This window comes from Zeugodacus cucurbitae, chromosome X, assembly GCF_028554725.1.
Source record: "Zeugodacus cucurbitae isolate PBARC_wt_2022May chromosome X, idZeuCucr1.2, whole genome shotgun sequence".
In the NCBI taxonomy this organism is placed as follows: Eukaryota; Metazoa; Arthropoda; class Insecta; order Diptera; family Tephritidae; genus Zeugodacus; species Zeugodacus cucurbitae.
Genome location: NC_071672.1, coordinates 32,107,275 through 32,134,171, shown reverse-complemented (window position 1 = coordinate 32,134,171; position 26,897 = coordinate 32,107,275). Strand labels below are relative to the sequence as shown.

At 33.5% G+C, this 26,897-nt stretch overlaps 1 protein-coding gene across 11 annotated transcripts in view; it reads left to right on the top strand.

Annotated features, from left to right (window-relative positions):
- The first annotated feature begins 244 nt into the window (after positions 1-244).
- The window catches only part of LOC105219319 (synaptotagmin-7), a 70,798-nt gene continuing 44,145 nt past the window's right edge, over positions 245-26,897 (top strand). For 5 of the 11 annotated variants that reach the window (XR_003752998.2, XR_008472179.1, XR_008472177.1 and 2 more), the window contains exons 1-6: positions 409-607; positions 3,346-4,603; positions 9,955-10,119; positions 12,248-12,409; positions 21,570-21,654; positions 21,748-22,050. Coding sequence is in view for 7 of the 11 variants with exons in the window: in XM_054235583.1 (XP_054091558.1) it covers positions 9,959-10,119; positions 12,248-12,409; positions 21,570-21,654; positions 21,748-22,050 (711 nt within the window). In the remaining 4 variants the exon portion in view is untranslated. Of the gene's footprint in view, positions 332-396; positions 608-3,345; positions 4,604-7,105; positions 7,211-9,954; positions 10,120-12,247; positions 12,410-15,537; positions 15,877-17,431; positions 18,241-21,569; positions 21,655-21,747; positions 22,051-26,897 lie in introns of those variants that run through there. The other 6 variants (XM_054235584.1, XM_054235590.1, XM_054235585.1 and 3 more) reach the window with 6 other exon arrangements.

Here is a 26,897-nt window from a genome sequence, read left to right as displayed (position 1 = left end):
TGATAAGAGCAAAAGAGAGCGCATGGCATTGAACAGTATGTGCGTCATGGTGGAAAATTTTCTTCCTGTTTCGAAAAAAAGTGGAGTCGTCATTACTGTAATCAGCCAACAGTTGAAAATGTATGCAAGCTCGACAGCGAAACGCGTACACAATAACGAAGTGCTGGCGCTTGCTCTCTTTCGGCAACTTATGCTACGATGTGAACGTTAACGAAAGCCATGAAGTAAGGGATAAAATATGACCGAGCCATGTTAACTTGGTGAAGACTCAAACAGTTCATATTTTTGGTTACGTTTGAAACGTACAACCAACGAAATTATTCAGAAGAGAGTTAGTTATGTATATACAAACATTTTCTCTAACATTCATATAAATCTATAACAATTAATAATTAAAATTAAGCATATATTATGATTAACAGGCAAATTACGTTTTTAGAGGTAGTAATCCATAGCTAATGACGTGAAAACTACATAACAGTGCATTAAAAAAACTGTGATTTGAGAATGGTGTTGCAAACTCACGTAGTACGACCTACACACCAACATATGGATATTGCATATGTAATCAGCATTAAAATATTAGCAGTAACGGGACTATGCAACGGTAATTTAAAGGAAAGGCAAATAGCTACGCTGGTTTTGATGTGATTGTTACAATAATGAGAAAACGTATTGAATTCAAGTGGGAAGGAAGTAACAAAAACAATACGTTAGCGTGTATTTTTGTTGTGCCATATGTGCTGTGTGTTGTGCCGTGCGTAATAATAAATATAAAATATATTAATTTTCACGTATTGGAGTGCACTGACAGAGTCGCATTCCCATGTTGCTATTGTTTATTCATGAATGCGTATGAGGGGGAGTGCATGATGACACACAACTTCCATAAGCTACATGTGTACGTATGTAAAACGGAAAGGAAACACACACACACACACATATATATATAACAAAAAAACATTGATAATGATAGCAGTTATGATTTGGTAGCAACTACATTGTGAAGCAGGCTCATGTAAGTAACGTTTAACCAATGCGCATATGTGTTGCTTCACAAACAATTCCTGACTTCTAATAACACTTTGGATTGAATATAGAGTTAAAAAAGCAACAAAAATATTCCATACAAAATATATTATGAAAAAGTTAATGTTTTCAAAATGCAAGCAAAACACATTGCAACTGAAGTACCGACATATTTACATAAAGGACTGTGCATAATACAGTTTAACAAAATAGCAAGATAGTGTGAGCGACGGTCGCTGTACATGCACATATGTTTGTCGATAAAAGAAGCTACGACTATACAGCGTTAGAATGACACTGATCACGTAAAAGCAGTGTTAATACAAAATATCTAAAAGCACTTTTGTGCGTATAATGCCATTAGAAATTGAGCAATATTATTGCTAAAATGCATTAGTTTTGGCTACTAAGTGTTTAAATGCTTGAAGAAAAACAATTTTTAGTGTTTAAATAGTGGTATATGGCTTACGCATGTAATGCCGCACAGATGGTGTAAGTTTAAGGAGCGATGTCATAAGCGCTTGCACTTGCTTTCTTTCTTGCATATAGAGTTTCAATAACATTTTATAAAGCAGCTGCTTAAAGCACAGTGTCACAATTTTAGGTACATAAAGGCATATAGCAACAATTATATAAGGCTTCGGATAGTAAAAGTTGATACGAAAGACTTAATATCCATGAGTTGAGTTTTTCAAACGCAATAATTTGCAATATTTGATATGCGATTATAATGCTGCGTACTGCTCGCTGTACTTATTTTCATATTTTTGTATTTTTCCAATTATCACTACATCCATTAATAAAAGAACCGAAACGAAAACATCAATTGCGGAAAGTTGTATTTAATTTAAATTATTTATTTATTTTATATTTTTTTATTTATATTTGTTATATTTTCATTTTTATTTATATTCTATACTTTACTTTAAATTAAAAATCTAAAAATTTTAATTAGTAATTTATTTATTTTATACCTTTTTATTTATTTATATTTATCGTATTTATGTATTTTATATATTTCTTTATATTTATACTCTCGCAACAAATGTTGCTAAAGAGAGTGTTATAGTTTTGTTCACATAACGGTTGTTTGTAACACCCAAAACTAAACGAGTTAGATATAGGGTTATATATACCAAAGTGATCAGGGTGAAGAGTGGAGTTCAAATCCGAATGTCTGTCTGTCCGTCCGTCCGTCCGTCCGTCTGTGCAAGCTGTAACTTGAGTAAAAATTAAGATATCTTGATGAAACTTGGCACACTTATTTCTTGGCACCATAGGAAGGTTGCTTTCAAAAATCGGACCACTGGCACGCCCACAAAATTGCGAAAACCGAAAACACATAAAGTGCCATAACTAAGCCATAAATAAAGCTATTGAAATAAAATTTGGTATGAAGGATCGCACTATGAAGGGGCATATTTGGATGTAATTTTTTTGGGGAAGTGAGCGTGGCCCCGCCCCCTACTAAGTTTTTTGTACATACCTCGCAAACCAATAGAGCTATATAAACCAAACTTTTTGCAGTCGTTTTTTTTAGCCACTTCCTAATACAGTTCAAAAATGAAAAAATCCGATCATAACCACGCCCACCTCCCATACAAAAGTTAGGTTGAAAATTACTAAAAGTGGGTTAACTCACTAACGAAAAACGTCAGAAACACTAAACTTCACTTAAGAAATGGCAGATGAAAGCTGCACTCAGATTTTTTTTACAAAATGGAAAATGGGCGAGGCGTCACCCACTTATGGGTCAAAAACCATAACTCAGGAACTACTCGACCGATTTCAATGAAACATGGTTTGTAATAGTTTCCTTACATTCCAATAATATGTTGTGAAAATAGGCCAAATCGCTTCACAACCACGCCTACTTCCTATATACCAGAACTTTGAGGACGATCTGAATCGTTTACTTTACAATATATAAAGTAAGCACTAGTGAAGATATCGATGTAGAACTTTGCACAAATACTATGCTAATAGTGTGGCAGCCCCATTCTAAAAATCGCCGAAATCGGACCATAGGTTTTTAAGGCCCCATATATCGAACATGAGGACCTCGGTGCTTTTAACCTAATATTATGGTTTCCAACTTTCAATGGACTTTATACAATATATATGACGAATATGTGGGTCAAATTGTGTATTATATAATATAAATAAAGTTAAATAAATAAATTGCGAGAGTATAAAATGTTCGGTTACACCCGAACTTAGCCCTTCCTTACTTGTTTATAATTATATTTAATTTTCTCGTTACTGAACTTCGTTAGTGTCACATTTCTACATTACTGTTCTTTTATTTACTTTCAGACGCATACCAACGCAGTGAACAACAAAAAAAAATAATAATGTGATTCACACGTACCTTTTCGTAATGCATCAAAACACAAAAACAAAAAACCAAAAAAATTTAAAACAAATATAGCGAGTACTAAAGTAACAATAAAACAAAAAAATTAATATCAATATCAAAGCAAGGATATACTGTAACATTTAACTAAATATAATAATTTAAAACTACTACGAAAGAAAATAAAATTAAAATAAATGAAAATGAAAAAAAAAAAATAAAATAAAAAAAATAGAATGAAACAAAATACAAAAAAAATACTTCGCGCAAACCTACAAGAAAAAACACACTCCGATTTAAGACGTAATTTATTTACAAAAAAAGTTATACACAAACAAACGTAATTTAAGCGCTCAAATGGAAATATATATAAAATGAATGCTAAACATACAGAACATTTTGCTTTATATTAATGTTTAGAACAAACTACATTTAAGCATAATATTCATTTCGCGCATATTCAGTGTTAAGTATACTACATACATATATGAAAATGCCTTCAAATAGTGCATAAAGTGTTATCAGTATACCCAAACCAAAGCGTAAAGTGAGTAATTGTAAGCAAACAAAGTTTAATAAAATGACTAAAGATTTAAATTTTTATAAAAATTGAGGTAACAAACAAATATTACGCCCTAAGTAAATCATACATCAACGAATTAAATAGAAGTGATCACGAATTTTTTGTAAATGAAGCTGTAAAATACCGAAACAACGTTTCTTTTTCGGCTTAAGTGTTATTAGTGTGTTTTTGGACGTCATTGTCATTTGATATTTGTCAAAGTTTTATGTAAATGTGCGTATTGTCAAAAAACGTTTCATATTTCTAATAATTGACAGTTATTACATTATTGTGAAACATAATAAGCTAGTTAAAACTAAAAATATTTAAAAAGATATGGCTTAAGAATACCAAGTAAAAATAAGTGGAAACAAAATCGTTCTAAAACTGATTTTTTGCATCTGACGCTGAACATAATTGAGGAAATTAAGATAAACCGTAAGCATTTTGACATGCTGTAGATTTAATAAAAAAACTTCAATACAAAACAAAAACTGCAAAGTATCTTCCATGCTATTGACAGTGTGCTGTAGTCTATAGCGAACCCATCAGGCACACAAATTCATATGCTTTGAAACACTTACCGGTAACGCAGCAATACTTGCGCAGGAAAGTCTTTGAAACATTACCGCCGGACCACAAGGACATTAAATAAGGTAGTTTACATGTTAGCACTTTCAAGATCAAATAATGTAGTTCCAATATGTGTCAGAGAATTAATTTATTTGCAGCACATATTACTTTATATTAAAAAAATAGCTGACACAGCGGTGAAGTTTCTTCCCCCTTAGAGGCAGTAAATCAAGAGATTTTTGATTTTATTGAGTTAACGTTTTTATTAGAATAATATAAAAAATAAAGCTTTTTAATGATTTTTTATTGGTTATGTATTTTGGAGCATGGATTTCACTCTCTGGTCAAACACCTTGTGATATGCATTCCTTCTAACAACGTGACTGCTATTCCAGAAGAAGCAACAGCAATCACAATGTTGGATCTCTCACGAACGGCTCTCACTAATTTAGTAATGACATATCTACATACATATGTTGTTCTCTGTCAGTTTCAAATCTATAGTTTTCATAGGACTTCAATTCGACTGTCGTTGAACCACATACCAGTTCCTTAAAGAGAAAAATACTCTTCAAAGATTGTAATCCGGTATGTATACCATCCATCCAGTCTATTGTACATAATTCTATTCCATGCTTTTTATATCGTTTAGTATCCAGTCTTCTTCCAGTACTTTGAATTGACCTTATTATATTTTTATACTCGCGCAACAAAGTTGCTAAAGAGCGTATAATAGTTTTGTTCACATAACGCTTGCTTGTGTCACCCAGAAATAAAAGAGTTAGATATAAGGTTACATATATCAAAATGATGAGGAGAAGAGTTGAAATCCGGATGTCTGTCCGTCCGTCTGTCCGTGCAAGCGATAACTTGAATAAAAATTGAGATATCTTGACGAAACCTGGCACATATGTTCCTTGGAACCGTGAATGGGTTGCTTTCGACGATGGGCAAAATCAGACCACTGCCCACAAAATGGAGAAAACCGAAAACACATAAAGTGTCATAACTAAGCCATAAATAAAGTTATAAACGTAAAATTTGGTACAAAGGAACGCTCTAGTAAGGGCCATATTTGGATGTAATTTTTTTGGGGAATTGGGCGTGGTCCTGCCCCTAAATAGGTTTCGCCCACTTATGATCCAAAAACCATATCTCAGGAACTACTCGACCGATTTCAATGAAATTCGGTGTGTAATATTTTCTTCACACCCTGATGACACGTGGAGAAACTGGATGAAATCGGTTCACAAAAACGATAACTTCCCATATAACTAAATTATGAATTCCATCTTATTCCTTCACTTTATAATATGTACATAAGGAACCAATGAAGATAGCGAAATAAAATTTTACACAAATACTGTATATGATCTGTGGCATCTCTTGTGAAAAAATTGTCGAAATCGGACTATAACTTTTCAATGCCCCGGATATCGAAATTGGAGAACTCAGTGCCTTGGGCAATTTTTCACCGAAAATATCGGTAAATCTCTCAGATATCTTAATTTAATTCATAGAAATTCTTTTTCTTCTAATAGTGTGTCTCTGTATCAGAAAAAAATTTGAAAGTCGGGTCATAACTTCCCCTACCTTTTATATACCTAATAATAGGATTTTCAAAAATACGATGGGCTTAATAGCTTATAAATTGGTTAATATGTGAAATATCTTAGCCAAATTAAATGAGCATATAATTATAGATATAATGTATGTTGGTGGTGAAAATGAGTGAGATCGGTTCAGGAATTACCTCAGCCCTCATAGTACTATATATGATGATTTTCGTTTTTCTATTGGACTTTATGCCGAATATATGGGTCAAATTGTATGTTATCTTAAAAAAACTATATCAATAAATTGCGAGAGTACAAAATGTTCGGTTGCACCCGAACTTAGCCTTTCCTTACTTGTTTTAAATTTTTTTATTTTATTCTTTTATGTTATGAAATGAACAAAGCTATATTTTTATGGGTAAAAATACGGACGCTCATTTTTTTTACTTTGAAAAAAACTCGTTTAGTTAATAATCCAAGGCACAAAATTTTATACATTAGTACTAAGGACAAGATTGCATACCTAGTTTAAAAAATAAATAAAAATGGAAATATCCTCCTTTGAAAAGAACTTAAATTATATATTATTAATTATATTATTATTGAATCTTATAATAAGTTTTACATTTATATGCATATATCATCGTGTGGCATAAACAATATTAATCTTTATATTACAAATGCCAACTGATTAAACACCAATCAACGAACATTCTCCATCGACATGCGTTTTGGTATCGTTTCCTTTATCATATTATTATCTTTATTAAATGTCGTCATGCCAGTTCTCCACTGGGAGTTAACGTTTTTATTAGAATAATATAAAAAATAAAGCTTTTTAATGATTTTTTATTGGTTATGTATTTTGGAGCATGGATTTCACTCTCTGGTCAAACACCTTGTGATATGCATTCCTTCTAACAACGTGACTGCTATTCCAGAAGAAGCAACAGCAATCACAATGTTGGATCTCTCACGAACGGCTCTCACTAATTTAGTAATGACATATCTACATACATATGTTGTTCTCTGTCAGTTTCAAATCTATAGTTTTCATAGGACTTCAATTCGACTGTCGTTGAACCACATACCAGTTCCTTAAAGAGAAAAATACTCTTCAAAGATTGTAATCCGGTATGTATACCATCCATCCAGTCTATTGTACATAATTCTATTCCATGCTTTTTATATCGTTTAGTATCCAGTCTTCTTCCAGTACTTTGAATTGACCTTATTATATTTTTATACTCGCGCAACAAAGTTGCTAAAGAGCGTATAATAGTTTTGTTCACATAACGCTTGCTTGTGTCACCCAGAAATAAAAGAGTTAGATATAAGGTTACATATATCAAAATGATGAGGAGAAGAGTTGAAATCCGGATGTCTGTCCGTCCGTCTGTCCGTGCAAGCGATAACTTGAATAAAAATTGAGATATCTTGACGAAACCTGGCACATATGTTCCTTGGAACCGTGAATGGGTTGCTTTCGACGATGGGCAAAATCAGACCACTGCCCACAAAATGGAGAAAACCGAAAACACATAAAGTGTCATAACTAAGCCATAAATAAAGTTATAAACGTAAAATTTGGTACAAAGGAACGCTCTAGTAAGGGCCATATTTGGATGTAATTTTTTTGGGGAATTGGGCGTGGTCCTGCCCCTAAATAGGTTTCGCCCACTTATGATCCAAAAACCATATCTCAGGAACTACTCGACCGATTTCAATGAAATTCGGTGTGTAATATTTTCTTCACACCCTGATGACACGTGGAGAAACTGGATGAAATCGGTTCACAAAAACGATAACTTCCCATATAACTAAATTATGAATTCCATCTTATTCCTTCACTTTATAATATGTACATAAGGAACCAATGAAGATAGCGAAATAAAATTTTACACAAATACTGTATATGATCTGTGGCATCTCTTGTGAAAAAATTGTCGAAATCGGACTATAACTTTTCAATGCCCCGGATATCGAAATTGGAGAACTCAGTGCCTTGGGCAATTTTTCACCGAAAATATCGGTAAATCTCTCAGATATCTTAATTTAATTCATAGAAATTCTTTTTCTTCTAATAGTGTGTCTCTGTATCAGAAAAAAATTTGAAAGTCGGGTCATAACTTCCCCTACCTTTTATATACCTAATAATAGGATTTTCAAAAATACGATGGGCTTAATAGCTTATAAATTGGTTAATATGTGAAATATCTTAGCCAAATTAAATGAGCATATAATTATAGATATAATGTATGTTGGTGGTGAAAATGAGTGAGATCGGTTCAGGAATTACCTCAGCCCTCATAGTACTATATATGATGATTTTCGTTTTTCTATTGGACTTTATGCCGAATATATGGGTCAAATTGTATGTTATCTTAAAAAAACTATATCAATAAATTGCGAGAGTACAAAATGTTCGGTTGCACCCGAACTTAGCCTTTCCTTACTTGTTTTAAATTTTTTTATTTTATTCTTTTATGTTATGAAATGAACAAAGCTATATTTTTATGGGTAAAAATACGGACGCTCATTTTTTTTACTTTGAAAAAAACTCGTTTAGTTAATAATCCAAGGCACAAAATTTTATACATTAGTACTAAGGACAAGATTGCATACCTAGTTTAAAAAATAAATAAAAATGGAAATATCCTCCTTTGAAAAGAACTTAAATTATATATTATTAATTATATTATTATTGAATCTTATAATAAGTTTTACATTTATATGCATATATCATCGTGTGGCATAAACAATATTAATCTTTATATTACAAATGCCAACTGATTAAACACCAATCAACGAACATTCTCCATCGACATGCGTTTTGGTATCGTTTCCTTTATCATATTATTATCTTTATTAAATGTCGTCATGCCAGTTCTCCACTGGGTAGTTTTGGTTGCGGTTTCTATACTCTCTTTTGTCCTCTAGAGCAGATAAAATTTCTTAAGACGAAAATTAGCCGTACTATACCCACTTGTCACTGCCTTTTCTTTTCAAAGTAACTCGCATGAGGTCAAGGGAACTCTTCGTCCTCAGTAAGGTCAATCTTTCCCTAGTCATAGGTGTCCTAATTGGCCACTGTCCCATCGGTATTCACGCGGTCAAACTAAGGACTGTTCTTAATAGTCTAAGTGTGTTTCCTTTTAGGGAACAGCCTTAGAACCTAACTTAATCTATACCCCCTGGTTCAACGCCTGTACCATATTTTTGTTATGTAAAGTTTCCTTCATACTTAGTAATAAATATATATATGTATATTTCTTCCTACGTTTTTATATCTATCTACATATATTTGCTTCTCCGAGACTATGAAAGCCTTTTTTTATTGATCATCCGAATTTTTTCTCATTTCAAATTGTGTCAATCGAAACCGGGAACTTTGAACACAATAACAACGTTGCATTGAAGAATGTCGATTCTTCCAAAACTACAAACAGTTTAATAGCCTTCAGCCCCACAGCCAAATTAATTTAATACATTATTATAATTGAGAAACCACTTTTTGTCTTTCACACAGCCGACTACTCGATTAAATATCAGTTATACATTTTGGGTTTTTGCTAATCATAAGAAGTTGGTAAGATCAACAGCTGATTGCTACTTTATCAAAAAACACAGCCAAATTTACACCCTAGATTTGTATTCGTTTAAAAATTAATGTAGTAAAATGTGAGTATAAATTCACCAGCAATATGCTTTTCCAGCATACTGGTAATAACCTAGGGCTTCCCCGCTCTCTATAAAATTTCTTCCAATTCTAATCTAAGTTTTCGTGCGTATGTAGCTTTTTGTGTAAACTAAATATAATATTTAGTAACCGATTCTTAATTGTGCTGTGGTTTTTTCTTGTTTTCGTTTCTTTACAGGAATATGGCAAACATAATATTGATAGCTTGCCTTGCAGTATTGGGCATCATAATTGCTATCGCGTTATTCCTTGCTGGAGGCTATCTCTGGTGGCGCCACAAACGTTCGCAGCTGCAGTTTATCGAACCCAATGAGGATGAGGACTCCAGTAGTTATAGTTTAAGGCAAGTATATGAAAATAAAATATATATATGAATTATGAACCAATGAAGATATCGAAATAAAACTTTGCACAGTTGCAGCATTGGTAGTCTAAAAACCGAAACCGATTTTAAGTCATTTAGATAGTCGATTAGAACTCTTCCAGACCGCGAGTACCGAACATAAGAATTCTAGCAGCTTTGTCAAACTTTTTACTGAAAATATCGGTAAATAACCATAATATTTTAATGAAAATCAGAGGGCGTATTTCCCTCATAATAGTTTTCGCTAGTGCCCAAAATGAATAATCGGTACTTACTCTAGTCCCATATTTTATTAGTAAAGCCACAAAACCTTTTGAAATTCGCAGGCATTCTAAAGGATGATTACTGCTCATTAACTACGTGACGGCACTCCATCTGGTATCGAAAAGGACCAAAACTGGTCTATGTATGACTTTCTGGCCTACCAGATTAACCTAACCTAACCTAGTTCCATATCCACGTACCTGATATAACGCATTCCAAATGGCGGTGGATCATTAGGCCTATTAAGAATTAGAAATATTATTCAACAATCACACAAAAAATCTAGTATATAAACGAGAATCCATTTCGAGGTTCCCTACTTTTTTTAAAGAAGAAACACAGAAAATTCAAATTCAATAGGATTGTTTATCTTTGGCACATATATTTTAAAGATTATCTCTTTCAAATATTGGCCCTGGCTATGACTAAGATGGTCCGTCCGTTGAGTCTAATTGTCCGCATAGACTTTAGACTTGGCATATCCTCCACAGGAAAAAGTCTAACGGTGTGATATTACATGTTCTTGGTGGCCAATCGACCGGCTTAAAACGCGAAATAATTTGCTTACCGAAGAGTTCTCTCAATAAATCCATTGATTAATGCGATGTGTGATAATGATTCCACCGGTCCACAAGTTTAAGGAGCGATGTCATAAGCGCTTGCACTTACTTTCTTTCTTGCATATATAGTTTAAATAACATTTTATAAAGCAGCTGCTTAAAACACAGTGTCACAATTTTGGGTACATAAAGGCATTATTACAATTATATAAGGCTTCGGATAGTAAAATTTGATACGAAAGACTATAATATCCATGAGTTGAACAGTTTTTCAAAAGCAATAATTTGCAATATTTGATATGCGATTATAATGCTGCGTACTGCTCGCTGTATTTATTTTCATATTTTTGTATTTTTCCAATTATCACTACATCCATTAATGGAAAAGCCGAAACGAAAACAGCAAACGCGAAAACTTGTATTTAATTTAAATTATTTATAATTATTGATTGATTAATACGATGTGTGATCGCGATTCCACCGGCCCACAAACCACGAACCGTTATTTATTCAGGATGAATTGCCAGCTTTGACTCGAAAACGTCTGATCTTCTTTGAACTTTTCAAGAGCCCATAGAGCGAAGCGATATCGCTTGGAAAGGTCGAGCGGCTTCAGTTCTTGTTTATGCTGTATCTTGACGAAATAAGCGCCAAGTCGTGCCATACGTCAGTCCGAGTTGCTGCGGCGCCGAATCGACTCTCCACGGTCTTCGTGTACACTCTCAGCTACGGCTACTATACTTTCTTCACTGCGTGCTGGACGTGGTCTATTCGGTCGAACATTATCCGAAAATGAATGTTGGGTCTCAAGATGAGTAATGGGGTTGCGAGTAGGCCGATTATGTTGACCAAAAGATGAGCGAAGCGCACGAAACACATTCTTTAAAGAAATGAAATTTCGTAATAATGTTGAACAATTTGTAAACATCGTTTAGGCGTAAGTCTTTCCATGATGAAATGCCAAACAATACTGAACAAAAATAACATGACAGCTTGACACGATTCACGCGTGAGCTGTCAAAAAAAGGCTATTGAACAAAGTACCTCTACTTGGATCACACGATATATTTCATTACACCCTAAATAAGTGTTGCTTCCGAATATGAGAACTGCCAATTTTCCCATTAATTTTCAACTTTTCCATTTTTTTCCCGAACAAAAGCGTAGATATCACTAGCTCTCTACACAAAAAAGAAATTTCACGTTATAATATAAAATCTTATTAAAAAGTTAGTGAATGTATATTATTTATAAACATTTGCTTGCATTTTTATATTTTTCAGACTACCACAATCCTCTACTCAAGAGATGCAGGATGCAACAATTCCACCTGCGAAAGTGCAACAACAGCAACAGACCACCGCACAATCATTAACAACACCATTGCAAAATAATATCAATAAGAAATTGAACGGATTTCTCAATTTAAAAACTCCCTTAATTGGGTAAGTAATTAAGTATATACTCGTATAATTTAACATTATTCAAAACGAACCATATACATATGTATATAAATCTTTATTATAATCTCTAACATGACTTAACTTCAAGCAAAAATTGTGGCGTCGTGATGAAACATGGTACATGTAATCTTACATGTGACAAACTTCACCCGAAATAGTTCGAACTCGGCCTTTATTTTTCTAGCATCCAATATAGCGCTTCTTGTTGACCTTATATCATTATATACAATATGAGAAAAAAAGTTTAGTAGTTTTCCACCTCAAATCTTTGTAAGAGGGGTCAGCGTGGATGTAGCCCGATTTCACACATTTTTATTCATAACAAGGCTTTGAAGAGATATTGTAATTGATATAGCTTTAGAATCTTAAGAGATATATAAAAAAAACCTATTACAGGGTTCAGTACACATTATTTGGCAACTTTTAGTTCCTTCTCAAGAGTTTCATAGTTTATTTTGTGGTTGTGATTCGTTAAAGCTTAAATAAGTCGAATTTAAAAAATGTCCGAAATGTAAAAAAGTAATACAGTTGAACTTTTCAAACTCGAATCACCAGAATCCACAAAAGAACTTTTAGAGAGACTTCGAGTTATAAAAAGTAACTTGTATGAAATGTTTCTTCTATTGGCAATTAAACAGTTCGATTTATGGAGAACGAACAACAAAACTGGATTCATCTTGTTTGGCGAATTGTTAGCTTCTCAGAGGAGTGCAAATGTAACATTTTTTGTAGCGACGGTATGTTCTACGTAGGGAGCAGATCCTGTGAACGGTTCAAGGACTAATGTGTTTAAACAGTTAAGCAGGAAGGTAGCCGAATGGTCGGTTGCTTTTCTCACCATGAACCTGGGCAAGTATCAGAGGATGCTTGCAACAACTATAATTCGTTCTAAAATAATATAAAAGAAAACATAATTTTTTAGTTATCCGGAAATTATGCAGAAACAAGAAAATACTTCAAACGCCTTTAAGAGACAACGTGGGTTTCAAAATTTTATTTAACAAATTGCCTTTTAACATTTTTTGCATTGAGTGCGCTGAGTTAAGTCAAATGGAAAACATATATATATTTTTGTAATGTTTTACCATATTTATTAAAATTAGTAAGTATTTTTGTTATAAATAAGAAATAAATATGGCTTTCATTCTAAAGGAAAAAATAATAGATCGACGTATTTGATAAAAAGCTTGGTAAGTACCACGAGGCACTTATTCAAAATACGCTTATTTTCATCCGCTTAAACCCAGCTAAATCCTTAATTCATAAAAATATAGCAGCATACATTGTGCGGCTGCACACGAACTTAGTTCGTTGTTGCTTGTTATTAAAGACTTTCGTTTCTGCACCTTCTGTGCATAAGTTTATCACTATCGTCGTCTTATCACAACAACTGATGTGTGCTAAAAATTCAAAGGCTATTTTCTGCAGCATACATTTATTGTTGGCCATCAAATAAGCCACGCAGCATTATGAAACTGATGTGAACTGATAAAAATCTAACTGGGAGAGTACATACACTTTTCATTCAACCGTTCTCTCAGCTGCCATAGTACTGCGCGTGGGGAGGTTTTTAGGGTTATGCTGGTACACACATTTTCTAGCAATTTGAGCAACAGCACTAATAATAACAAGAACATTTTTACTCTCGCAATTTATTGATATATTTTTATTAAGATAACACATAATTTTACCCAATTAGAAAATCGTTTAATTGGGTATATGAGAGCTAGGTGAAGTTATATTATTAGAAGAAAAATATTTCCTCTAAATTAAATTAAGATACCTGAGGGATTTACCGAAATTTTCGGTGACAAATTACCATGGGGCACTGAATTCTTCATATTCGATATTCGGGGCTTTGAAAAGTTATAGTCCGATTTCGACAAATTTTTCACAAGTGATGCCACAGATCATATACAGTATTTGTGTAAAGTATTATTTCGCTCTCTTTATTGATTTCTTATGTATATATTATAAAGTGAAGGAATAAGATGGAGTTCAAAATTGAGTTACTTTGGAAGTTGTCGTGGTTGTGAACCGATTTCATCCATTTTCCACACGTGTCATCGGGGTGTCAAAAAAATATTATATACCGAATTTTATTCGAAGCGATCGAGTAGTTCCTGAGATATGTTTTTTGACCCATAAGTGGGCAATGCCACGCCCATTTTCCATTTTGTAAAAAAATCTGAGTGCAGCTTCCTTCTGCAATTTCTTCTGTAAAATTTAGTATTTCTGACGTGTTTCGTTAGTGAGATGACCCACTTTTAGTAATTTTCAACCTAGCCTTTGTAGGGGAGGTGGGTGTGGTTATTATCCGATTTCTTTCATTTTTGGACTGTATTAAGAAGTGGCTAAAAAAGACGACTGCAGAAAGTTTGATTTATATAGCTCTATTGGTTTGCGATATATGAACAAAAAACCTAATTGGAGGGGCGGGGCCACGCCCACTTCCCCCACTTCCCCAAAAAAATACATCCAAATATGCCCCTTCCTAGTGCGATACTTTGTTCCAAATTTTGCGTTTATAACTTTATTTATGGCTCAGTTATGACACTTTATGTGTTTTCGGTTTTCGCCATCTTGTGGGCGTGGCAGTGGTCCGATTTTACCCATTCGATAGCAACCCTCTCACGGTCCCAAGGAACATGTGTTCCAAGTTTCATGAAGATATCCAAATTTTACTCAAGTTATCCGTTGCACGGACGGACGGACGGACAGACAGACATTTGATATATATAACCCTATATCTAACTCGTTTAGTTTTATGAGTTACAAACAACCGTTATGTGAACAGAACTATAATACTCTCTTAGCAACTTTTGTTGCGAGAGTATAAAAAGGACAACAGTGTACAATCAAGCTAAGTGAAGATATAAATATAAATTTGAGGAAATTAAATTTGAAGTTAAAGTGTTTAAAATTGGTTTAACGTTTTAAACGCGCACTTTTAGACCGCACATACATACAAAATAGCAAGCGTACTATTTGAAACCATTGTGCATATGTCCTTATGTCCATGTGCCAACTTTGGTACAAATTTAGCACAATTTTATGCACACACTCATACATACATATATGTATCTAGCGAATACATTTAAGTGTCCAACTCGTTGTTGTGTTTAATCGTTTGAAACACATACATACATACATATATGGTAGATTGTGTCGTGTGTATTTCGTATTGTGCTGTCGCGCTGTTGTCGGCACTTGTGGCGAGCAGCGCGTTACCAGTGCAGCAACAGTTAGTACCGCAAACGGTCTGCTCTAGTATAGCCTTCACCTTTTAGCCAAATATTGCTGCGGGGCTTCATTGCTGTTACTAAGGATTTCAGCAGCTAAATTATTACAGACTAGCAATTTATTAAAAATGTAAAATAAAAATGCAGTGTTTTCCTACCTTCACACATATTCTGAGTAAAAGAGTGATTTACATACATATATGAAAGGTACATCTGTAGCGATTTGAAGGCATAAAGCATAAAGCAATGCTCACTAAAAGCAATTTGAAAAGTGTGTGTAAAGCTTTGACGCGCTTTCAATTGTGCAAGGAAATGTGTTTCAAAGAATAATGATAATGAAAATCTAAATTCATATATATATATGTGTCGATATCAACTGAAATACAGCGCGATAAGCAGTTAATACACATATGAATGGCCTTTAATACCTACATTAAACGTATAGAGCTTAGAAATTAATGCTCAAAATAATATTTGATTTTTATATATACTATAATATAGTATATACTCCTTTCATTCTTGTTGAAAGGAATAAAGAAACAAATGGTTTCTCAGCTACTCCGCTACTTAATAAATTAAGCAGACAGTTTTTTTGCTTTCAATTGAGTGCATCACACACACTTGTGGCATAATTTATCAATTTTGTACACTTAATGTTTGTACTTACCGATTTAATGCAACTATGTAAAGTGGTATTCCAATGAAGCGTACGAGTTCAAACAGAAATTTATTTGTAGAACATTGTGCTTAAACTGAACGCAATACATTTTTATTACAATGCAATTCAGTTTAATTTTAAAGTTTCAACAACGACTGCAGCGCTCTTAAATGCAGCTAGCACATGTTCGCCAATGATAATTCCAAACATTTGTAATGGGGTTAAGTTTATATATTATTCGCATACTTATGATATTTGAAAATTACGACCTACAAATTACGTCTACAATAGCGATAATTTGTTTAAAATGAAATTACTCATAAATTGACAAAATGTGTTGTGTAGAATTGGTAGCAATAATAGTAACGTAATTCTGAATAATAATATTATCTTATGTGCTTAATTTTTTTTATTATGTAACAGTATTATTTACAGGCGAATTTGTTTAACGACCGCCGAGCTACCGTATTAACATGTGTGAAGCGGTTATGTGGGTTTCAGCGGTTGAACACAATCGTATTTTTAATGTTTTTTTTAATATAATCAATCATATATTTTATTTAAACTATACTGCATATCGAAGTTACATATTTAAGAAGTACTTTTTGAAATTTTTATTTAGAAATTAAGAAAACTCAGCCGTTAGTAACTCAACTCCCTTGAGGTCGCAAAAACCAAATGCGCTTGCCGTGGATGGCATAACTAATTATTGGTTTAACCAAAAACAATAAACAAAAAATATTTCATTAGTAAATGTTAATCTAAATAATGAACGTATGAGAAAAATAAAATATTAAAAGTTGTATTTTTGACAGAATTTTAATTAAAAACTCACTTTTTTGCTCTAATTTTCGCCATATATTGGCTAAAAAAAATAATTGTAATATATGTAAAAATACAATTTCATTCGTTAATTATCTAGAATATGTTATTTCAAAGAAGTGTGCAAAATTTGAACAAAATCGTTTCAAAACTTCTCGATATAAATGCGCTATATGTAACCCATGAAAGGCGATTAGGCGATTTTCGTGAATTTTTTTAAAGAAATTACTTACTTGATCGAATGTTTCGAAGTTTTTTGGACATAATAAGGTATATTTTCAGCTATATTTTTAGATATTTTTACATAAATATGTATGTCATCGGAGGTACCAAAAAAAGTTCCCAAACTGCTGACATGATTCCGGCCAAAGGAGTAGCGGAAACAAAAAAATTCAAAAAGGTTATTAAAGTTGAAGGCTACGATTTCATTTGTCATTGTATTGTATTATATAATTATTATATTGTATATATATAAATACTTTAAAAATTATCATCGATTAAAATGTAACCAAGTTCAAACAGCTGCTTCTTTCTCCTTTGTAATTCTCCATTTCAAAGGAGCTAGCTTGACAAAATAATGTAGAACAGCGCAATAAACAAGTGTTGAAGAAAAGTTTTGATACGCTTCTTATAAAGGACGTGTACCTTGTAACTGCTTATGTTTAAACGTTGTACATTGCATTAATGTGCATGCTACCTACCGGCAAACACACGCTAAATGGCGCACCAAAAGTGCAAGCGCCTTACGCATATCATAGCGCTACAGTAATGAACTGACTCAGTATTATAAAAATAATTATGACAATAAGTAGTTGTGTGGAAATATGAAAAAGTCTAAAGCAAGGCAAAAATTTTTATAAGCATAGCTTTTATACAAATTTAATATGAATATACGCTGAAAATGTTCTACAAAATCTGCAAACAAACAAGTTTTTGCAACACTACGTTACAATAATTATTAGTCGAAATTGCACATATCATATTGTGATGACGGCAATGTGGGCGACTGTGGCGAGATCGTTTGAAATGATTGTTGCATTAATTGAGTATTATGCAACAAGCACTGGTTCTGAAGCCATCATAGGCAACAGGTAAGTTCATCATATATGTATATGTACCTACTAGCTGTCCGACAAACGTACTGCAATATACAAATGAATATTATTTGTAAGAAATATACTTTTAGGAAATGTTTTACAATATAGCAAACACTAAAAAAAAAGTGTATGAGGATGTATTATATATATATATAGTGAAACCACTCTTCGGCGGACCGTCACCGTCGAGCGTTTTTTGTCCGTCCAAGAGAGATTGTCAAAATGATTCTGCGTTGGATTTTAAGTCTGACATTGTGAGTGTTGTTGATGCTGGTTCCAAGATAGACGAAATTATCTACAACTTCTAAGTTATGACTGTAAATAGCGACATGAGAGCCATGACGCGAATGCACGATATGGAGCCACCCTTCAAGATCCTGACAGAGTTTTAGTGAACACAACCGTATTAGTTTTTACGGGGATATAAAATTCAGACATAGCGGCATAGAGGAATACCCTTTTCGTGCTGTCTTGGACAACTTCGTCTGTGTTTTGTGATAACCAAATACTCCTGACGGATCGCCAATACAATTATGATTCGATAAAGCGCTTGAACTCCATTATAAAGTTTTTAAGTCGGCTAATGTCGATTCCAGACACTTTGCTGAGTTCGCCAAAGATATGCTTACCGAGCTTTTTTATGAGGAATTGCTTTGATGAATACAGGTTATGTAGCAAGTTTCAGAGTCTTGCTAAAAGCATTGCCAGCATTCGGGTGGTAAAATGTGAAATTGATTGACTTAGTAGAGCTTAGCAAATTGTTTGATGTATTGAATACAGATAAAAGTAAATAAATGGAACTGAATGGATATTCATTTGGAGCACAATGCGCCTTATGGGTCGATTTTCAACCAACCAACCTAATATACATATCGCTCGGTTACATGAATGGTGTCACAACTCAAAAAAGTCGATTTTCAGGGCAGCGTTTTAAAGTTTTCAATTGTCTCTTATTTAGCCAATATAGAAGAACGCCATAAGTTTATTGAATAAACTAGTGACATGTAATATATTAAATCAAATGCTGAGCTTAAGTGGACTAAAAAGAGTGTACTAAAGCTTTTTCTTAGGCTTAGGCTAAAAGAAACCCCTTATTCGTTATTTGAGAAAAATATGAATCAATTTCGTTGTCATAACATGAAAAATTTAATTACAATTTCAGAAATATTTTTGCAACATAAAATATGTCGTTCTTTCTGAACAGAAAACCAACTTCACTCTATGACAATATGTGTTGTAACACCAAATATGTCGTTCTTTCTTAAAAATAATTATGACAACTGAAATGTGTCGTTATGGGTCAAAACAATATATCAGTAACTGCACGACAGATTTCAATGCAATTCGGTATATAATATTTTCTTGACACCTTGATAACACGGATGAAAAATGGGCGAAATCGGTTCACAACCACGCCTGCTTCCAATACAACTCAATTTTTAATTCCATCTCATTCCTTCACTTTATAATATATACATAAGGAACCAATGAAGATAGCGAAATAAAACTTTACACAAATACTGTATATGATCTGTGACATCACTTGTGAAAAAAATTATCAAAATCGGACTATAACTTTTCAATGCCCCGGATATCGAATATGAAGAACTCAGTGCCTAATGGAAATTTTTCACCGAAAATATCGGTAAATCTCTCAGATATCTCAATTTAATTCAGAGGATATCTTTTTCTTCTAGTTGTGTGTCTCTGTACCAGAAATGGTTAAAATCGGGTCATAACTTCCCCTAGCTCTCATATAGCTAATTATAGGATTTTCAAAAATACGATGGGCTTAATAGCTTATAAATCGATTAACCCCTTGACGTATTTCCAAGAGCCTGACTCGTAGTACAATTTCTGTGCCTAACATGATTTTAACGAGTCTGACTCGTGGTACAATTTCTGTGACTAACATGATTATCACGAGTCTGACTCGAGGTGTGTAGAAGTGTACATTTGGTGAAAAGAGAATTAAAATTTTCCCGTTATTTCCGTGCACAACATCTAATCTAAAATAAAGAGTTTTATTACATGCATTCACATTACGTCAAGGGGTTAATATGTGAAATATCTTAGACAAATTAAGTGAGCATATAATCTTAGATATAATGTATGTTGGTGATGAAAATGAGTGAAAGCGGTTTAGGAATTACCTCAGCTTATATACTATATATTATGATTTTCGTTTTTTCTATTGGAGTTTATGCCGAATATATGGTTCAAATTGTGTGTTATCTTAATAAAAATATAGCAATAAATTACGAGAGTATAAAATGTTCGGTTGTACCCGAACTTTGCCTTTCCTTACTTGTTATACAATATGGCGATATGATCTAATGATTCTAAATATATAACACTTTGTTTAATTCTACATACAAAATAATAAACCGGTAACAATGTAATTGAGTAATATAAAAGTAGAAAAGGTGATTTCGCAATAAATGTTCAAATATTGTGTGATATTGAACTAAAATCCTAGATATCGTGGCTCGATGGTCGGGCTCTATACATGATAACTCGCTTTTTCGAAACTCTCGATTTGCATTCTAAAGAATATGGACGGAGTATTGTAATTACTGACAGTGGTTTTGAAAACTCGAATGTGATGATAACGCCATTGTTAAGGACCCGCACACCTTCTCACTATTCAATGAATCCATTATTAGAACAATTGTGTTGAGGGGTCCTCCGAAGTATGGAAGAGAAGACTTCCCGTGTTGTCTGTAGGAATAGGGATGAGTTTCATAAAGGTTCAACTCCACAGCAGCGGAAACATCTTTTGTAAGTGAACATTCAAAATATAGGATACTTTGAGCAGTGTCTCATATAACTCCTGTTAAGTTCTTAAGTTGGAGACGATCAAATAATTACGTCAAGCATTACATATGTGTAAACAAGTCAAGCATCATGTTATATTTGCTCTGAGTGCATTCGGTTTTCATGTAAACATCGGATAGTGATATGCTTTTATTGACATCGCCCACAATTTTATTGAAAACAAAAATAATTTTTAAAACAATGCAAATTATTTCGTCCACGCATCCATGTTGAACGTCTGAAGACAAATGAGCTTGTTTTCGTCAAGCAAGGATAAACCATCAAAAATGTTTGATATTCATCAAGCACAGTCGACAACAAATCTGTGTAGCGTATGTGTAGTCGACAAAAGCCGACGATCCCAATGCACTTAAGAAATTTATGAGTTTATTTATGCCCAAACATATAATGAATTCTATTGTAGAAAATATCATATTCTAAATATAGAATGACTTCTAAAATAACAATAATCTGATTTGAGATTATTTTGTTTTATTATTTTGCAGAACGGCAGCACCGGCTCAACATAAGACTGTAATCGGCTCAAGTACGAGTGCTGGCAATGAGAGTGGTGGTGTTAAGGATGGCACAGTAAATATTTTTCTTAAAATATTTCTTAATAAGAAACCGACAACCAAATTTACTAAATATGCTATTAAATATAATTAATTTATATCACCACAGAATAAGAGCATTTCTATGACCGACATGTATATAGATAACTCCGAACCCAGCGAGAATGTCGGTCAAATACACTTTTCTTTGGAATACGACTTCCAGAATACAACACTCATATTGAAAGTGTTGCAAGGAAAAGAGCTACCAGCTAAAGACTTAAGCGGTACTTCGGATCCATACGTACGCGTTACATTGCTTCCCGATAAGAAACATCGCTTGGAGACAAAAATCAAGAGACGCACATTAAATCCACGATGGAACGAAACATTTTATTTTGAAGGATTCCCCATACAAAAACTACAATCAAGGGTAAGAATGATATGGACACAACAGCATCAAATTAATAACATATAATAATAAATTCAACGATTTCCATGCTCCCGACCAAACGGGGAGACGGGTGCCATTTGTATACGTGCGAAATTTGCTTAAAAGCTAAAAAAGATGGGATTTAACAGGGGACTTGGAAGGTACGACCTTTGAAATTCCTGTCGGAACAAGATTTCGCGGAATAGAAAACGGGCGCCATCGGTATACGTGCGAGATTTGCTTAACAGCTGGTGAAGTCGAGATCTAATAGGGTATTATCTTGGAAATTCCTGTCGGGGCAAGACATCGTCGAGAATAGAAGATATCTTTACTCTAATAGCTCCGACTTCTCTACCTAACAGGAGTTGAAGTATTACAATGTACTGGGAAGACGTTATTATAACAGAAGTAAGGAAGGGTTCAGGTACAATGGGGAAATATTTTCTGGTTTCAGGTTATACTTTAAAATTAATAAATTAATGATTACTTAATCACACATAATAATCGATATTTACGGTATAAAGGCAAACGAATGTTTTAAACTGCTTACACAAAATCTAATAAAAATAAATTCAATATTTTGTGCATTAAACTGATCATAATAAGAATGATTAGATTCAATGAAATATGCTCGAACATAATTCACTTTGCTAAGCTCATATTATATGATTGCCTGCCAATCTCACAAAATACATAGGAAAACGTTCTCAACCATGTAAATACTATCTAGGTCATCCACTTTTCTTCCTTACTCGACAACTGCTAAACTTTCATCTAATTACAGTACTTTTCGCTTAATTGCACATCAAAATTTGTTCAATTAAAAGAATCCCGTTTAAATGAACAGCTTGTTCAATTACAGGAATCACGCTTATTTGAACCATTTGGTGAAGTAAGCTACAGAGAGCTGCAACGAGTATGATTAAATCAGAACAAACAGTCGTGCCAAAAACACAATCAAATCAATTCAGTTCAGCATAGACAACATAGTTAATCAATTCGAGTAGGCGCCAGCGTCAATCGATCTTACGAACAATCTGTTCTTCGGCAATCACGATCGTGTAAACGGTATGGCTGGCCTCGGTTGGAATCGTATCATATCAGTTTATAGTGTTGCTACGATTGTTTGAATTGAAGTGAAACTTTGGGTAAACTATAAGTGAATCTACGAGTAAATCTATGGGTAAATCTATAAGTACAGCAAACAACAACTATTTTCTGCTGGACTGATTTGAATCATGTGTTGCGAAAAATGTATCAGCTTTGAAAATGTGCTCATGTTACAAATTTTCGATGCGTATCATTATTAAAATCTTCATTTATAAAATGATCTAATATAATCATGCATATTTATAATTAAAATTATATGTTTTGTTACAAAAAGTTCGCCATTTTGCCAACTTTTTTGTTGGTTGGAAAATTGAGAAAAAAATCTTTATAGACGACTTTTTTGTACTATTGTTGTTTAATTCCGACATTGCGGACTTCTTTCACAAATTAATACATTTTTCACTTAAAATTTTAAATAATAATTAAGCACAAGCCTTGACTTCAGCTCTTTGTTTTGGTTTTATTGTTTTGTACCACCGTGCAATTTTGTTTTGCTCGCGTGTTCGTGGTCGTGAAACATGTCACTCAACAGGAACTCAAAACTCAAAATAACTAACTGTAAACGCCTGTCGTAATCTTGTCTTCTATCATTCTTGCATTTAGGGGATAATATAAAGGGTGATTTTTTAAGAGCTTGATAACTTTTTTTAAAAAAAAAAACGCATAAAATTTGCAAAATCTCATCGGTTCTTTATTTGAAACGTTAGATTGGTTCATGACATTTACTTTTTGAAGATAATTTCATTTAAATGTTGACCGCAGCTGCGTCTTAGGTGGTCCATTCGGAAAGTCCAATTTTGGGCAACTTTTTCGAGCATTTCGGCCGGAATAGCCCGAATTTCTTCGGAAATGTTGTCTTCCAAAGCTGGAATAGTTGCTGGCTTATTTCTGTAGACTTTAGACTTGACGTAGCCCCACAAAAAATAGTCTAAAGGCGTTAAATCGCATGATCTTGGTGGCCAACTTACGGGTCCATTTCTTGAGATGAATTGTTCTCCGAAGTTTTCCCTCAAAATGGCCATAGAATCGCGAGCTGTGTGGCATGTAGCGCCATCTTGTTGAAACCACATGTCAACCAAGTTCAGTTCTTCCATTTTTGGCAACAAAAAGTTTGTTAGCATCGAACGATAGCGATCGCCATTCACCGTAACGTTGCGTCCAACAGCATCTTTGAAAAAATACGGTCCAATGATTCCACCAGCGTACAAACCACACCAAACAGTGCATTTTTCGGGATGCATGGGCAGTTCTTGAACGGCTTCTGGTTGCTCTTCACCCCAAATGCGGCAATTTTGCTTATTTACGTAGCCATTCAACCAGAAATGAGCCTCATCGCTGAACAAAATTTGTCGATAAAAAAGCGGATTTTCTGCCAACTTTTCTAGGGCCCATTCACTGAAAATTCGACGTTAGCTCGTTAGTAAGTCTATTCATGATGAAATGTCAAAGCATACTGAGCATCTTTCTCTTTGACACCATGTCTGAAATCCCACGTGATCTGTCAAATACTAATGCATGAAAATCCTAACCTCAAAAAAATCACCCGTTACAAACCGAACGCTGTCGATGGGCACAAATTTTTTGACAACAGCACGACTACGCGACAACAGGCTTGTAGTTGTCGTTGTCGCCAAATTAGAAATGTTTCTAATTTTGCCGACGACAATGGCCACTGTAGAGCTGCCACTAATATGTGATATGTAAAATTATTTAAAGTTCTAACAATTATGACGTTATTTTGCAAGTAGAAGCGTAAAATAGCTTTGATTCATCATTTGTAATAACAATCGAGTATTTAAAATAAATAAAACGACCCTTTTATACATTTTTTGTACAAAAAATTTCACTTTAAACTACATATGTAAATTTTATTGAAGTGAAAGGTTTCAGTACGGCAGCAATGAAATTGCTGCTTGACATGTAGCTGCCGTCTTCAAAATGTTCAAGACGCTGGCTTCAAAGCAACATTTGTACTCGACCGTCGCTACGTCGTGTCGTGTCGTCGTCTTTGTGTTCAGCACTTTAGTTTGCATCACTTCGGGTATTTGCTGCTGATGCGAACATTCATAAACAAATCAGGCATAAGCTGATCGCTAGTGATTTAAATTTGTTCTCTATCGCTGATTTGAAGACAAACGGTACGCTTCATGTACATGAACCGAAGTGACAGAATTAGACAGAGTAACGTATCAGTATTTAAGTACATATACACTAACATTTATTACTCGTTGCAGTTATCTGGTAAGCTATTACGTAGGAATCAAAATTTGAAAGTTTTTTATCTACATTAAAATATTATCCAAAATTATGAAATCGATATGACAGTGGCGAACGCAGGAAAAAAATTTGGGGGGAGTTTTAGGTAAAAAGACAATGTTTCATTATTTTATTCACAAATTGAAGTCTAATCTTCTTTTATTTTGGCATAACATTTAAAATCTATTCCTCCGTCACGTCTATATCTCTATGGATATTCAAGAGAGCCATTCCGTTCAGGCGTGCTTCTCCAGTTTTATTTCTTAAATATGTTTTAAGCCTGCGAAGTGAGGAAAACGAGCGTTCACTTGAAGCGACAGATATAGGGATTGTTGCTCCAATCTTTAAAAAACGATGCACTGTTTTGAAAATTTTTGCATCGCAACAATTCAACGCGTCTAAACAAGTTTTGGATCTCTTTGTTTGATTTAACCAGTTCCTGAAAATTTATTCAAAATTTTAGTTAGAAAATATATTCTGAAGAAAAGATTTTAACATTTTCCACATTCTAAATTCAGCAACGAAATCATCGGGATCTTCTACATCAGCGGACCATTGCTTTTCTAAAACACGAACAGTCTTCTGCATCTCAATAACGTCAAGGTTTATGCATTTATTTGGCAAAATGTTTTCAATTTTGGAAAGCAGCTTTCGATGTTTTAAAAATCGTTCATTGATTTGGTCCAAAAAATGATCTAAAAACGGTATATAAATTGATCTGCGGTAATATTCTACCGGTTCGCCTTCGAATGCAAAAATATAAGGAAAATGCAAAAACGGCACAAGAACAAAACACACGTACGCACATAATTCATTTGTTCTATTCTTATTCACGCTCTAATAATTAGTGACAAGTGTTGCCGTGAGCTAAAAAAATTAAGTATATGTTGCCAAGCAAAAAAAGTATCAAAAAGTATCAAAAGCACAACCGTTGTTTTAAAAAATTTCATTTGAAAAACAAATAATAAGTAAAGTTGTGTATCTAATTCAGACCAGTTTTTTCTGGTTGTTTTTATTAAAAATGTAGACATTTTAGTTAAGGCACTCAAGTATTTTTTTGCAATTAGCATATTTTTTTTTTAATTTAAATTTATTTCACAACAGTTTGCTCATGGAACGAAAACTGAAAGTCATAATAAATTAGTTTTTATTTTTCCTGTATTATGATTAACAATAAACTCTAAAAAAATAATAGAAACCTTATTGGTGACTTTTCAGTTCAGAACTAATTTTCAAAAGAAGTCTATTTTCGACTCACAATTCCCCTTAAATCTAAAAAAATCCAGTTCAGCAGCCACAGAGTTATAAGGCAAACTCATTACTTTGAAGCAAATTAAAAAAATGTCTCTGTCCAGTGTATCTTTTTCTGGGTTTTTTAATTGGCCTACATTCCCACAACTGTTTAATACTATCCAGATACAATAGGTTTGTTTTTAGTTTAACATTTTCATAGTTTCAAAAAATTAAATTCTATCAGTAGA